This window comes from Prionailurus bengalensis, chromosome E3, assembly GCF_016509475.1.
Source record: "Prionailurus bengalensis isolate Pbe53 chromosome E3, Fcat_Pben_1.1_paternal_pri, whole genome shotgun sequence".
Classification (NCBI taxonomy): Eukaryota; Metazoa; Chordata; class Mammalia; order Carnivora; family Felidae; genus Prionailurus; species Prionailurus bengalensis.
In genome coordinates this window covers 1,245,635-1,260,587 of record NC_057357.1, presented here as the reverse complement: position 1 = coordinate 1,260,587, position 14,953 = coordinate 1,245,635, and the positions used below count along the sequence as shown (strand labels likewise).

The window sequence follows — 14,953 nt, the reverse complement described above, 5'->3', positions numbered from 1 at the left end:
TGAGGCGCCAGCTGGCCCGCGCCCTTGCGGCTTATCCACGGGAAGCTCCCCTGCCGGGAGGCCTGTGGGCCAACATCGTCTCTTTATGGCCCTTGTAGGCTGGAAGCTTGGGCCGACGAGCAGCAGACAGGATTCCCTGCCCGCAGACGGGCCGGAAGAGCCCGGGGAGAGGAGGAGCCCCAGGGAAAGGTCCCAGCACACTCGTGACATGGCAGGACGCGTTCCTTCCGAGGGGACAGGGTCCCCACACGCCTTACCGCCCACCCAGCCGCTGGGGGCCTGGGGGCGAGGTGCACTCACGCGCCGCCCGACCAGCCAGGGTCTGCCGCCAGCCCGTCACGGGTTTGCTGCCCTCAGTCCTTGCTGGCAACAGGGTTTTCCTCACGCTTTAGCCACTAAGGGCGATTCAGCCCATTCTCTGATAGGTTTCAAAGGTACCAAAGGCATTTAAAACTGAGAATAGCTAACGTATAAACCATTAACAGTTAATGTTCCCTACAACCTCTTCGTTCGATGGAATTTTAATGGCCACGTGGAAACGACGTGGACTTCATGTCTGTCCGGGCGGGTGCTCGCTCCCGCGGCCAGCGCCAGAGCCCGGGGTGACCCCAGCTCCCACCTGAGAGCACCCGCAGAGGCCGGAGGCCGGGCACACATACCCCTGGGAGTCGACCGTCTGCTTTGCGCTCAGCAGCACCCGCGACAGGGAGGAGAAGAGCCGCAGGCGCATCTGCGGGTCCCGGGTGGGCTGGAGGCAGCTCCTGAGGACAGGCACCAGGTGGGGGAGCACTTCTCCCAGCGCCGGGCCTGGAAAACACACAGCTCACGGTTCCCACGGCTCCTGCTCGTGGGATGACACAGCCCCCACCCCCGCCGCCGGGTCGGCGCCGGGTGCCGGGGAGGGGCCGTGGGCACAGGGGCAGTTACGGCCCGTCCACCACCTTCCTCTCCTTTCTGGATCGAGGGTGTCCCTGTAAAAGCAAACACTTAACCCCCAAATCGTGCTAATTGTTCAATACAGTGACTTTCTATTTCCTCGTGTTTTCTCAGATTCTTAAAAAAAAAAAAAAGTTACAGTCAAGCAACGCTTTAAAGATCAACCAAGATAAATTATTCAGAACACGTACGGTGTTTAATATTTGCCCCTACACTCGGCAGCCACCGCCCTTCCCGAGCTGCTGCTGGACAGGCGCCTGCGCAGCTTCCCCGGGACCGCGGGCCTCACACACGGGCAACGAGCCTTAGTATCTGGAAGGGCATCGAGTCGTGATCGGAATAAAGAGTCCCCGGGGTGCAAACACGCGCTCGGGTTGCACGGACCCGGGTCACGGAGTGCCCTCCCCTCCAGGCGGGCCCTCTCCCAGCCACCCTGTTCACAACGCGCTTGCTCGTCCCACGGCAAGGCCCAGATGCATTGTCTCACACTTGGCGTCAAAGCTGCAAGACGGAAACGCAAGGCTGCGCATTAATCTGAGGGCAGGTGTGGGTCTGGGGGAGAAAGAGAAACAAAGGCAGGAGGACGTGGCCCAGGGGCAGGACACTGCCAGCACTGGTGGGCACCGGGTCTGCTCACACCCTCTGGGGTTTGTTTTCCTTGGAGATCGCATGGAAGACGGAGCCCCAGACCTCTCACTGCAGGAGGAGGGAGCGATCTTCCGGGAAGAGACCCTGATCTCCCAAGGCCGCGTTTTCACGGAAGACAGAGCGCACGAGCAAGAGGAGAGAGGGGTTTCAGGGAGCATCTTCCGGCCCCTCCCATAAAGACACTTTCCGCTCACGTGCATCACTGTCCCCTCATTGCTATCCAGGCGCCAAACACCATTTTGAACAAGTCCAGTCTGTTGAACGCGCTCTATAAAAACAAAGTCTCCTCCAGACAGCAGGGTGTCTGTCACGGCTGACGGCGTAACGAGACACGTAAACGGGAGCATCCTACGGGAAGAATACGGACACCGAACAGACCCGGGGGCGCAGCGGCGTGCTCTCAGTGGGACAGCGCCGCGTGGGGTGCGGGCACCTGGCGATGAACGCCGCCCGAGCACAGCGCGTGTGAAGCAGGACGCTTCCGGACACAGGACGGAGAAACACGCCATCGACACTCTGAGAAAACACTTGGAAAAGCGCACCGAGGCCGCGTCCCCTCTTCCTGATTGGCCGGCCTCAAGGGTGCACAGGTTTTTGGTTCCGGAGCCTTCGGATGCGGCCTCTGGCTGTTTTCTAAGCTGGGAAGAGAGCTGCTGTTCAGAGTCTAAGATCTTTTTTTTTTTTTAAGACTCATCTTTTAAAATGAAATCTGTCCGGTGAGACCTCTACGGATGTCCCAAGGCAGGGAGAAGGCACAGGTCTGAGCATAAGCTCTGCCTAAGGAACGTTCCTTCACCCACCCTGCGACCTGGGGGGGAAGGGCCTGGAGACACTGGACCGCAGAGGCCCACGCCACGCGTGAGGCTCTGCAGGGACACTGTGGACTGTGGGAAGAACACACTGCGCCCAAGGCCATGATGAGCATGCCTCGGAGGCTTAACATAAACACCGTATGCCTGGCAGACTTTCTTTTCTTTACATTTTTGTTTACTTCGGGGGGGAGGGGCAGAGGGAGAGACACACACACAGACACACACAAGCCGAAGCAGCTCCAGGCTCTGAGCTGTCAGCACAGACCCCGATGTGGGGCTCGAACTCACAAACCGTGAGATCATGACCCGAGCCACCCAGGTGCCCCTGCCGGGCAGACTTTCAGGGGCCACATTACACACTTTCGGGAGCTCACCTGCGTGGTTGACCACCACGACGAACTGCAGAAGCTCTGCTGAGTGGACGGTCCAGTCGTGGTGTGACGCGGCCAGCCACTCCACGAGGGGGCCCGCGTGCTCCCGGTACAGATCCTGGCGGCCGTCGATGTCCTGGGCCGCGGCCAGCGCGTCCATGGTCTCCCGGACCTGGAAATGCGAGTCACTGGCTGGGGAAACCCCACTCCTAAGGCTCAAAAGCCCAGGGGAGACCAATCGTCATCACCAGAGAGCGCTCTGTCACACGACGGGCTAGGACGACCCGGTCGACCGCGAGCGCGCCACCTCCACCGCGGAGGACGCGCAACTCGACAGAGCCCCTGGAGCGCCCGCGGGGGCTAGGACTGCAGGGGCCCGTCTGATGGCTACTGTTCACGCTGGGTCGGCGCCATCTGGACGACAAACAACAGACTTGCATTTATGAGAGATTCAGCCGCCGTGCCCCCAGGCTGCACAAGGCTTCTCCTGGGGTCCTCAGGCCCCCTGCGGTGGGAGAGCTCGCTCTGTGAGGAACAAGGGCACCTGGGGGCTGCAGGGCACCGAACTGAGGGACATAAACTATGCTTGCCCGAGGCCACCCTGTGACCAGGCCTTCCGGTGGTGACAGTGGTGACAGAGGTGACAGCAGGCCAGGGGATAGGAGATGGGCCGGCAGCCACCTCCCAGCAGCCTGTGCCTACAACCTGGCGGCTGCTCGGTTTCCTTCCCGTGGGTCCCAGGCACGTGGATTCGGCTCTTGCTAGTGTGTGTGGCTTCACGGTGACAAGCCGCCTGCTGAGATATGTGCCCTTTGAAAAGGGGAAAGGTTGTCTTTAAACGAAAGAAAACAAAATTCAGATGCCCAAGAAAGGAAGGGGAGGGCGGGGGGCTTCCTGGACACGGGGCCTGTGGCTCTGTGAGCCTCCCCGGCACGCCTCCTCCATAGGTGAGCCCTAGAGATCTGTGCACGGCTGTAGGAGGAAGACAACCCCCCCCCCAAAAGGTCCCTGGAGCCCAAGGGGAACTGGACGTCAGTAGAGCATTTAAAGCCTAGACCCAGAGCTGAGAGAACAGAAGTAGTTCTGTAAAGCTAGCCTGGGATTAAACAGGAAACACGATGCTATTTTCTCTCTAGACGGCCAGTCACCTACGTGTTTACCACAGACGGGAGGCGAGGTTACACGTGTCCGTCTGTCTGTCTGCAGCTGTCACCCCTGAGACACAATGACAGGCGGCAATTGGAGGGAATCTGAAATTCCCTGCATCCCCGAGGCTGCCTCACGAGCCACTCGTCCCACACGCCCTTCCACGCTTCCGGTCAGCCGAGCCAGACAAGCCCGAGGCTTCCGATTCCACAGCAGGATTTCTGGATGGTGGTCCCACCTGCTCAGGGCCGAGCACCCTCCTCAGCATAAGCTCCGTCCCCCGCGCAGCCTCACCTTGTCGCCGAGGCCTGTGGCACCCCAGAGCGCCTCTATGGTCACCAGCACCTCCAAGAGCTGTAAGCTGCACTGCCTGCAGTCTTCGCGGCACACGGAGACCAGAGTCCGCACGCACAGCAGCAGGTGCTCCCCGTAAAGGTGCTGCCAGGAGAGCAGGGAGCACCTGAGCCAGCTCTCCCCCAGCCTGTGTGCTCCTGCCCCCTGCCGCGCCCCCAGGGCCCCCCTGCACCCCCAGCCCCGGCTCCCTCCCCGCTGCCCTTCTGCCCCCAGCCCCAGCCCCAGCCCACCGTCCTACCCCCTCCCCTTCTGCCCCCTCCAGCTCCTGTCTCCCCCTGCCCAGCACCCACCCACAGGACACAGCACACTCTGGTCGCAGATTAGAACACACGGACCATAAGGAGGGCATTCTTCGACGGGAAAACTTTATGGCGTTATTTTCCAGGGGAAACTGAACACAGCCCCGGAAAGAAATGCTTAACGGTGTCTGAGTTATGCTTAAAGAAGTTCTCATGCGTCAGCAACACATCCCCTAGAATTCACAAGGGAAACGGATCTGCTTGCAAACACCCAGCCCCCACCAACCTGCCCCCAAAGGTAAGAGAAACAGCGGAGGGAGGTGGACACACAGCACAGTCCGAGCCCACGGCCGCTGAGGCTGTGTGGGGGCGCACGGGGTTCATTCTGCTCTTCTGCTGCTGTGAGTTTCCGAGTCCTCCCACGCTACCGTTTTAAGAAAAAGAAAGAAATTCCGTGGCTCGGGAAGCGCTTCCTGGTGGCCGGGGAGACAAGGGGACGCCTCGGCCGGTCCGTCCAGCCGCTCCCCTCCTGGCCTGCCAGCCTCGTCATCTGTGGGCCAGGAGCGAGTGTCCACGTGCTTCTAGTGCGTTCCTCCACACGTCTGCTTCACGCATTTCACGAGGGGCAGGAAGGACGGGGTCGCGGTCACGGAGCAGCGCACAGAACACGGGAAGCGTGCTCACCGTGCCGCTGGCGGGGGTGGGTCCAGAGTCCCTTCTGTGGCCCTGAGGCTCGTGCACAAGTGACGTAAGCCACCAAAGTTTAAACAGAACTCACACGGGATCACAGAGGAGCGTGGTCTGTGCACGCGGCTCGGGAGCAGGACAGGACGAGGCCTTGAGGGCTGGGTGTCCAGCTACCCCGAGAAGCCAGGCTGGTTGGTGACTTTGCTCAAATCCTCACGTGCCCTACAGCCCAGTTCCTTCTGGTCCCGGACTGAGAGTAAATGAGTTTCTGAGGACGTTGAGTTCAGCGAATTTCTTTTTCATTGTAAACATTTACCAAAGGAGACAACGAGAGACAGCGCGTGCGAGACAGGGAAGGGGCAGAGAGAGCGAAGGAGCGAGCGAGCGAGCATCCCAAACAGGTTCTGTGCTGTTGCCAGAGCCTGACTCGGGACTCGACTCCGCGAACCTGAGCCGAAATCAAGAGTCGGGCGTCTACCCGACCCAGCCCCGCAGGCCGCCCTCAGCTAACTTCTGAAGTGACCTGGACCAGATGCTTTGGGAGAGATTCCGGGAGGAGGAAGCTCCCTTCTGGAGGCGCGAGCTGTTCGATTCTGGGTGGTCCTGAGGCCGCGACTCCCGTGCCAGTGAGGAGTCACGTTCCCAGCGGCGCCGTCCGCGGGGAACGGTCCCCACCTACCTGCCCCCCAGAGGCGGAAAGGGCGCAGGCCGCACACGGACACCCAAAGTCATGTTTTAGCCTCTGCTCCTAAAGGTGTCACCTGAGGCCGCCGACTTTACTGCGAGAAAGTGCCCGGGGCTAACGTTTCGGTAACGGCACCGACGCCCCCGCACCCCGGGTCTCCGCTGGTCCAACGGGACCGCGTGACTTCTCCTTACGCCATCAGACAATTTCCTCACCTCAAGCTCCTGTCACAAAGCAAACATTTCTAACGGAAGAAACCGATCCCTGGGCCCGGCCCCGGCCAGACGCAGGCACCTGCCGTGGGTCCCCCGACTCACCCCCCCCCCCCAGGCCCCGCTGCTGGATGGACACGATCGTGTCCACCCCTCGGCTGGCTCTCGGGAAAAGGCTGCCTGGGGACGTCTGCGGGAAGCACGTGCCGTGTGTCCTGGGTCACCACAGGAGCACGAGACCCTCCCCGCCTGGGGTTGGGGGCGACAGGGCTGTGTCCGCGAGCAAAGGGGAGGAAGGCAGCTGGAGGGCGTCCAGAGGGACACTTGGCTGCACGGCGCTTCCTCGGCGAGGCGTCTGTCTGTGTACAAACGTCGTTGCAGAAATGACTCCTCGAAAAAGCTGGACGCTTAATCCGAACTGCGTGGCTTAAGGGACTGGTTTTCCCGTGGACGACACTGAGGCGTGAAGGTCGTATCTTCTCTACTGTAAAACGTGGAAGATCTGTGTTCGAACACCTGTGCGGGGGCGCCTGTGGGGCTCGGTCGGTTGAGGGTCCGACTTCGGCTCTGGTCTCGCGGTCAGTGACCCGCTCTGGGCTCTGCACCCTCTCTCCCTCTCTCTGCCCCTCGCTCACGCACGCCCTCTTTCTCGCTCTCAAAACAGATCAATAAGTAAAACGCTAACAAAAAACAGAAAAATAAACATCTATGCTCCTTCTCAAACTTAATTTTCTGAGAGGAGAAAAGCTTCTGGCTCACACATCTATAGCGGAGTCAGAACCGTTTCCAGACCCGCCTGCATACACGTGCACAATTCTCGTGGATTCGCTGACTCTGTGAAAACCAGGTTTGGGAAGAGGTGAATCGTCCTAGAAGCACCAAAAGCAGGTGGAGCGGCTCACGGCCACCTCCGGCCGACACAGCCCCGCCCCTCCGTTTAGACGGCCTTGCACGTGGATGTGTGACCGAGCCCAGACCACCTTGTCGCCTGGGAGCGAGGCGGGGAAGGGGCCGCGAGGACCAGATGAGCCCGCGCAGAGCACCCTGGTGGCCGTGCGGAAGCCGTGGCCGGGCCCCAACCCGCCCCCCCCCCCCCCCCCCCCGCCGAGCGCCCCGAGCAGGGTCCCCAGGCCGGCCAGCGGCGGGCAGGCCCTTGTCCACACAGAGGAGAGGGAGGGCAGCGCCCAGGGCTGGGGACACAGGGCTGAAGCCTGTCACCGCCGCGCACAAAGTCCTCATTTTTTCTCCACGGGAAACGATTACAAATCATTCCACACGGCTAGGCCCGAGCGCCCAAACCGCTTCCCAGCGCATTAGTAAAACACCCAGGGACGCGAGCAATGCCCCGGCTCCTGGGGACGGGCTGCGGGCCACGGCGGGGCGGGGAGAGGTGCCCCCACGCCTGGCCCCGCGGGCGTCCCCGGCGTGGACGTGTCCCGCTCCGTGCTGCCCCCCACAGAGGCCGCTGGCCAGGTGGGAGGAGGCCAGCGTGCACTTTCAACATGTCTTTTTAAAAAACGTTTGTTTTCGAGAAAAGCAGAAAGAGTGCAAATGGGGGAGGCGGGAAAGAGAGGGAGACGCAGAATCCACGGCAGGATCCAGGCTCCGAGCCGTCAGCACAGAGCCTGACGTGGGGCCTGAACCCACGAACCTTGAGATCGTAACCTGGGCCGAAGTCAGCCGCCCGACCAAACCGAGCCACCCACGTACCCCCCCCCCCCCCCCCCCCCCCCCCCGCCAACGTGTTTAGTTTTACCGTAACAGGCTACGGACTGGACAGAGCGGAACGTGGCAGTGGGCCCAAGAGGCCCCAGACCCTGGCTTCCACTATCAGGCGGAAGCGTCTGAGGGCTGGAACCTGACGTCATAACCACCGCAGCAGTGCATGCCGGGACCTCATCTGATAACCATCCGCGGCGGTGTGTCCGGTACCTCATCTGATAACCATCCATAGGGATGCGTGACGGCACCTGATGCAATAACCACCCATGGTGGTGCGTGCCGAGACCTCAATTGATAACCATCCGCGGCGGTACATCCGGCCCTGACGTCATAACCATCCGTGGCGGTGCGCGCTGAGAGCTCATCTGATAACCATCCGCGGCGGTGCATCCGGCCCGGCTATAACCATTCGTGGCAGTACATCCGGGACCTGACGTCATAACCATCCGCGCGGCGATGTATGCTGGGACCTATCTGACAACCATCCGCGGCGGTGCGTGCCGAAGGCCTTATCTGATAACCATCCGCGGGGATGCGTCTTGCCCTGACGTCATAACCATCCGCGGCGTGCGTACCGAGGGGCTTATCTGATAACCATCCGCGGGGATGCGTCCAGCCCTGACGTCATAATCATCCGCGGCGTGCGTGCCGGGACCTCACATAACCACCCACAGCGGTGCGTCCGGCCCTGACGTAATAATCATCTGTGATGGTGTGTGCTGAGACCTGACGCAACAACCATCTGTGACAGTATATCCGGCCCCTGACGTAATAACCATCCGCGGCAGTGCGCCCGAGACCTGACGTAATAACTAGCCGCGGCGGTCTGTGCTGGGACTTTACGCAATAACCACCTGAATCGCTGCATCTCGGTCCTGACATAACCATCCGCAGCAGTGCATCTGGGACCTGACACAGGAACCATCCGCGGCGGTGCGTGCCGACGCCTCACGTGATAACCATCCGCAGCGGTGCGTCCGGCCCCGACGTAATAATCTGGGCGGTGTATGCTAAGGCCTGACGCAATAACCATCCGCGGCAGTACATCCGGACCCTGACGTCATAACCATGCGCAGCACTGCGTCTGGAACCTGACATAACCATCTGCGGCAGTACATCCGGGACCTGACGCAGGGACCTGACGCAGCGGTGCGTGCTGGGACCTCGTCTGATAACCATCCGCGGGGATGCGCCGGGCCCTAAGGCCATAACCATCCGCGGCGGTGCGTCCTGGCACCTGACACAGTAACCCCCCATGGCGGTGCCTCCTGGAACCTGACGTCATAACCATCTGCGGAGATGCATCCCGGCCGCGACGTTATAACCAGCCGCAGCACTGCTTCCGGGACCGGATCTAATAGCAGTCCCCGGCGATGTGCGGACAGTGTCGGCAGGGGGCGCTGTCCACCCCTCAAGACGCGCTCCCCCCGCCTCCCTTCCTACAACTTACATTTTCAGAGCCTTGACAGATGTGGGGCCGGGCCAGCTCCGTAGCGATGAGCGTCAGGTGCGGCCGGAGGGCCTCTCTAGGGCAGCCTCTGACGATGGACGCAAGGATCAGGAGGCCCGAGGGGGAGGGCGACTTCTTCAGCGCGGGCAGGACCAGCTTCAGAAACACCTCCGGGCTGACGAACGCCCCGACCAGCTCGGCAGATCGGGTGCACTGTGCGAGGACAAGAGCCGCTGGCGGGCTGCTCCCGGCCCTCCCGCGGCTCCCTGCAGGCCTCCCGGCCCTCCCGCGGCTCCCTGCAGGCCTCCCGGCCCTCCCGCGGCTCCCTGCAGGCCTCCAGACCCTCCCGCGGCTCCCTGCAGGCCTCCAGACCCTCCCGCGGCTCCCTGCAGGCCTCCAGACCCTCTCGTGCTCCCTGCAGGCCTCCAGACCCTCCCGCGGCTCCCTACAGGCCTCGGGGCCCTCCCGCGGCTCCCTGCAGGCCTCCAGGCCCAGCACAGACAGGGAGGTCTGTGCCGGGCGTGTGTGCCACAGTTAATGCCCACCGGGTCCCACACCCCTTGGCTGCTGCCGGTGACCCAAGCTTGCTTCGAACAAACAGCCACTGGCCGGCACCACCGTGCCATGGGTGCCACTGGGCAGTCGGGACAGCGGGCCCTAGGGCATCGGGAGGAGTGAAAAAAGCCGACCTCTAAAGGGCACACTGCACGATCCCATGTACACAATATCCCCTGGTGACGGAATGGGACGACCACCAGACTGTCAGGTCACTGTTGCAGGCCCACTTACGTCCGAAGTGAGGTCCACGTGGGCTGTGGCTTGGCAAGGTGGGCCAATCAGGACAAGGGAAGTAAACCTGAGGCTCCACTGGCTGCACACGGGGTGGCGCCAGCCGTCACATGCCAGGCCGCACGCCTGCCTGGCTTTCCCTGCAGAGCCCGTGGGCGTGACGGCCATCAGGGCCAGGGAAGTGCCCTCCTGCCCAAGCTAGACTCTCAGGAACAAGCCCGTGGGCGGTGTCCCCCGCTCGCTGGTGGGATCCGTGCGTCCAGAGCCGTCGCCTGCACGTGCTGGGAGCGCAGCTGTGGGGAGCGGCAGGCTGGAGCCTGCTGAAGAGGGACCCTACGTGTCCCCCCTCCGCGGGACCAGAAACCAGACATGGGTTGTGCAGGGGCTGTGAGCGAGGGCGCGGCTGCCGAGACCCCAGGGGATCTCAGGCGACGCGAACGTTATCTTGGCTCTCCCGTTTGGTAAAACCCACAGACCCGCGGCCTAACCAGGGCGAAGTCCACAACCCGTAGCCACAGCTTCCGTGACCGGAAGAGGCAACTCACGCTGCGGACCACGGCCCTGTCGTCGTCGGCACAGGCCCGGTGCAGGGTTCGCAGGACGACCTCCAGGTGCTGCGTGACGTGGTCCTCGGCGTGCAGCAGCAGCACGGCCAGCAGCTGCGCGGCCTTCACCCTGGTCCCCGCCACCCAGTCAGTGACATCATGACAGATGGCGGGAAGGATCTTGGAGAGGTTTCTGAAGACGAGCTCCCGACAGCCCAACCCGGGGCGGTTGTCTGCAGGTGGAAAACACAAACTGCAATTCACAAAGCACGTCTCACGACTCCTAGGGAAGGTCATTCGTCACACGTCCCTTGTTTGAGGTGCGCCTGCAAGTCCCATTTCATTTCGAGATCGTAAAAACGCAGGCTGACTCTGAGGACGGAGATGGATTCGCGTGGCCTCACTTGGCTTAAAAGTTTTGTATGGCGACCGAGGTCTAAGTGACACACAACCAAGTGCACCGCGTGCCTAACCCGATGTGTTCTGACACACGGATACACCTCCGCACCAGTGCTGCAAGCAGGATGCAGCTACCCGTCGCCCCAAAGCTTCCAGCACCCCTATGGTGCTCCCGGGCTCCCCACTCCGCTTCCCGTCACCGCACATGGGCCGTCTTTACGCGGGACCGTGCGGCTCACACCGGCTTCGCCGGCTCCCGGCCCCCTTCCCCCATCCGTGTGGCCGTGTGCCTTCATCCCTCTGCCTGTCCGTCACCTGCCGGGACCTCGGGCTGCTTCCCGGGCTGGCTGTGGCCAAGAAGGTTGCATGGACGCAGCGGCCGCTTCCACGACAATACTCCACCGAACGGGCAGCGGCCTCACCCCTTCCAAAGTGGCCGTGCCGCTTCGCATCCTGCCCCCTGGGCGTGTGGGGGGCCAGTGCTCAATGGCAGCCACTTAGAGCGTGTGTGGAGCCTGCTGTGGTTCCCCGTTGCTTCCTAAGGACGCGGCGCAGCTTCTCGCGAGGTTGTTTGTATCTTTCGTGGTGAGGCGCTCTACAAAATCTGCCCACTAAAAAATCTGTTCTTATATCATCGAGTTCTGAGCGTTGTTTCTGTATTCTGAATGCAGCCCTTCAATCTGTAATTTGCAAATCTTTTCCGTCTGTGGCTGTTGCTTCACTCTGTCAACAACGTCTTCCACGGAGCACAGGTCGTCGTTCTGGTGAAGCCCACTTCGTCGGCTCCCCTTCCGCCCACGACGTGCGAGAGAACGCCCCAGCCCCGCTCACAGAGGTTTACAGGCTTAGGTGTTTGTTACATTTAGGTCCAGGATGCAATTCAGGTTAATTTTTGAAAATCATAGGAGGAATGGACCCAAATTCATACCCAATTATGTGCAACTCCAATTCTTCCAGCACCAATGCTGAAAGACCATCCTTTCTCTGCCAAATTGTCGCGTAACCTGTCAAAGATCAGCCGTCCACACGCGTGGGTGTCTACTCGTGGACACGTGACCCCGGCCCTGTTCCCCCCCCCCCCCACCTGTGGGTTGGCCCCATGCAGTCTGGAGTTCTGTGCTCTCACTCTGCAGATTGTTCTGGAAAAGGAAGCGTTAGCCTTTCAACTTTGCTCTCCGTTGTCAACGTTCTGGCTGCCCTAGGTCCTCCGTATTTCCATGTGATCTTAGAGTAACTTTGTTAATTTCCACAAAAACAGGTTCAAAGATTCTGATTAGAAGTCTGATCTTAAAAACTTTAAACTCTGTTCTCAAGCTATTCCGAAAGTAGAAGAGGGAGGAAAACTTCCAAATTCATTCTGTGAAGCCAGTACCGCCCTGATACCACAAAAAAAGGAGAACTATAGGCCAGTATCCCTCATGCACACAGGTGCAAAAGTCCTCAACAGAATATTAGCAAACCGAATCTCACAGTACATTAAAAAACTCACTCACCACAATCAAGTAGGAAGGATTCCCGGGCTGCAAGCATGGTTCAACATTCAAAAATCAATCAACGTGATACATTCCATTAATAAAAGGACAGATAAGAACCACATGATCATTTCAATAGATGCAGAAGAAACTTTTGACAAAGTACAACATCCATTCGTGATAAAAACCCTCAACAAAGTGGAAATAGAAGGAACAAACGGCAACATAATAAAGGCCATATATGAAAACCCCAGGGAACATCATAGTCCATGGGAAAAAAACCGAGAGCTTTTCCCTGGGGTCAGGACTTAGACAAGGACGTCCACCCTCACCACTGTTGTTCAACACGGTACCGGAAGTCCTAGCCTCAGCAATCAGACAACACAAAGGAATAAAAGGTATCCAGATTAGTAAAGAAGAAGTAAAGTTTTCACTATTTGCAGATGACATGATACTATATATGGGAAACCGGAAAGACACCACCAAAAAAAACCCCTGCTGGAACTGATACATGAATTCAGGAAAGTTGCAGGATACAAACTCAACGTATAGGAACGTGTTGCGTTTCTATACACCAATAATGAAATGGCAGAAAGAAAAATTAAGAAAACAGTCCCATTTACAATTGCACCAAAATACTAAGACACCCAGGAATAAACCTAACCAAGAAGGTAAGAGACCTGTATCTGAAAACTATAAAACACTAACGAAAAAAACTGAAAAGGACACAAGGAAATGCAAAGACATTCCATGCTCATGGATTGAAAGAACCAATATTGTTGAAATGTCCGTACTACCCAAACCAATCTACAGATTGAAGATTTTATTAAGTATTCTTGAGACCCAACATAGGACTCAAACTCACAACCCCGAGATCAAGAGTCGCACACTCCACTGACTGAGCCAGCCAGGGGCCCCAGCAATCTACACAGTTAATGCAATCCTATGAAGATACCAACAGTATTTTTCACACAGCTAGAACAATCCTAAAATTTGTATGGAACCACAAAAGACCGCGAATAACCAAAGCCATCTTGAAAAACCAAAACAAAGCTGGAGGCATCACAATTCTGGACCTCAAGCTGTATTACGAAGCTATAGTGATCACAGCAGTATGGGATTGGCACAAAAACAGACACGCAGATCAATAGAACGGAAGAGAGAACCCAGAAATGAACCCACGATTATATGGTCGATTAATCCTCGACGAAGCAGAAGAAAATATCCAGTGTGAAAAAGACGCTTCAACAAATGGTGCTGGGGAAACTGGACCACTTTCTTACACTATGCATAAAAATAAACTCAAAATGGATTAAAGACCTAAAAATCCTACAGTAGAACACAGGCACACAGGCAGTAACTTCTTTGACATTGGCTGTCCGTAGCAACCTTTTCCTAGATGTCTCCTGAGTCCATGGAAATAAATAAACTACTGAGACTATATCAAAATAAAAAGCTTCTAAACGGTGAAGGAAACAATCAACAAAACGAAAAGGCAGCCTATGGAATGGGAGAAGATATTTGCAAATGACATATCTGATAAAGGGTTAATATCCAAAACATATAAAAAAACCCATATACAACTCAACACCTAAAAACCAAGCAATCCAATTAAAAAAGGGGCAGAAGACATGAACAGGCACTTCTCCAAGGACGACATCCAGATGCCAACAGACTCGTGAGAAAGTGCTCGTCATCACTGATCATCAGGGAAATTACACATCAAAACTACAACGAGGTACCACCTCACAGAACAGCTAAAATCAACAACACAAGAAACAGCCAGTGTTGGCGAGGATAGAGAAAGGGGAACTCTCACGCACTGTTGGTGGGAATGCAAACTGGGGCAGCCACTCTGGAAGACACTACGGAGGTTCCTCAAAAATTAAAAATAGAACTTACTCTACGATTCAGTAACTGCACAAGAACACTAATTCAAAGGGGCACATGCCCCCCACGTTATAGCAGCGCAATCAACAACGGCCAAGCTGTAAAGCAGCCCCAGTGTCCACTGACTGATGAACGGACACAGAAGATGTGGCATCTGTGCAATGGAATATTATTCAGCCATAAAAAAGAATGAGATCTTGCCCTTTGCAACCACACGGATAGATCTAGGGAGTATTATGCTAAGAAGGTGAGTCGGTCAGAAAAAGACAAATACCAGATGACTTTACTCATGTGGAATTTAAGAAAACAAAACAAAAAAATGAACAAAGGCAAAAAGAAAGAGAGAGAGAGAGAGAGAGAGAGAGAGAGGCAAACTACGAAACAGCGAAACAGACTCCTAACTAGAGAACACACGGCTGGTCACCGGGGAGGGGGGGGGGTGTGGGATGGGGAACAGGCGACGGGGAAAAGGACGCAGCTGTGATGGGCAGCAGGTGGTGTGTGCAGCGTGAATCACTACTCTGTACGCCTGAGAACGTTACGCTGCACGGTAACTAACCGGAATTCAAACGAAAACTTCACGAAAATTCAAAACT

The 14,953-nt window shown here is 57.8% G+C and overlaps 1 protein-coding gene across 2 annotated transcripts in view; it reads right to left on the bottom strand.

The window, feature by feature from the left end:
- Positions 1–14,953, bottom strand: part of DNAAF5 (dynein axonemal assembly factor 5) — a 43,981-nt gene that overhangs the window by 14,900 nt on the left and 14,128 nt on the right. The window contains exons 5-9 of one of the 2 annotated variants that reach the window (XM_043559485.1): positions 10,597–10,829; positions 9,263–9,475; positions 4,208–4,351; positions 2,771–2,939; positions 660–807 (exon numbers count right to left, since the gene is read on the bottom strand). In XM_043559485.1, the coding sequence (XP_043415420.1) occupies positions 660–807; positions 2,771–2,939; positions 4,208–4,351; positions 9,263–9,475; positions 10,597–10,829 (907 nt within the window). The remainder of the gene's footprint in view (positions 1–659; positions 808–2,770; positions 2,940–4,207; positions 4,352–9,262; positions 9,476–10,596; positions 10,830–14,953) is intronic. The other variant, XM_043559486.1, reaches the window with a different exon arrangement.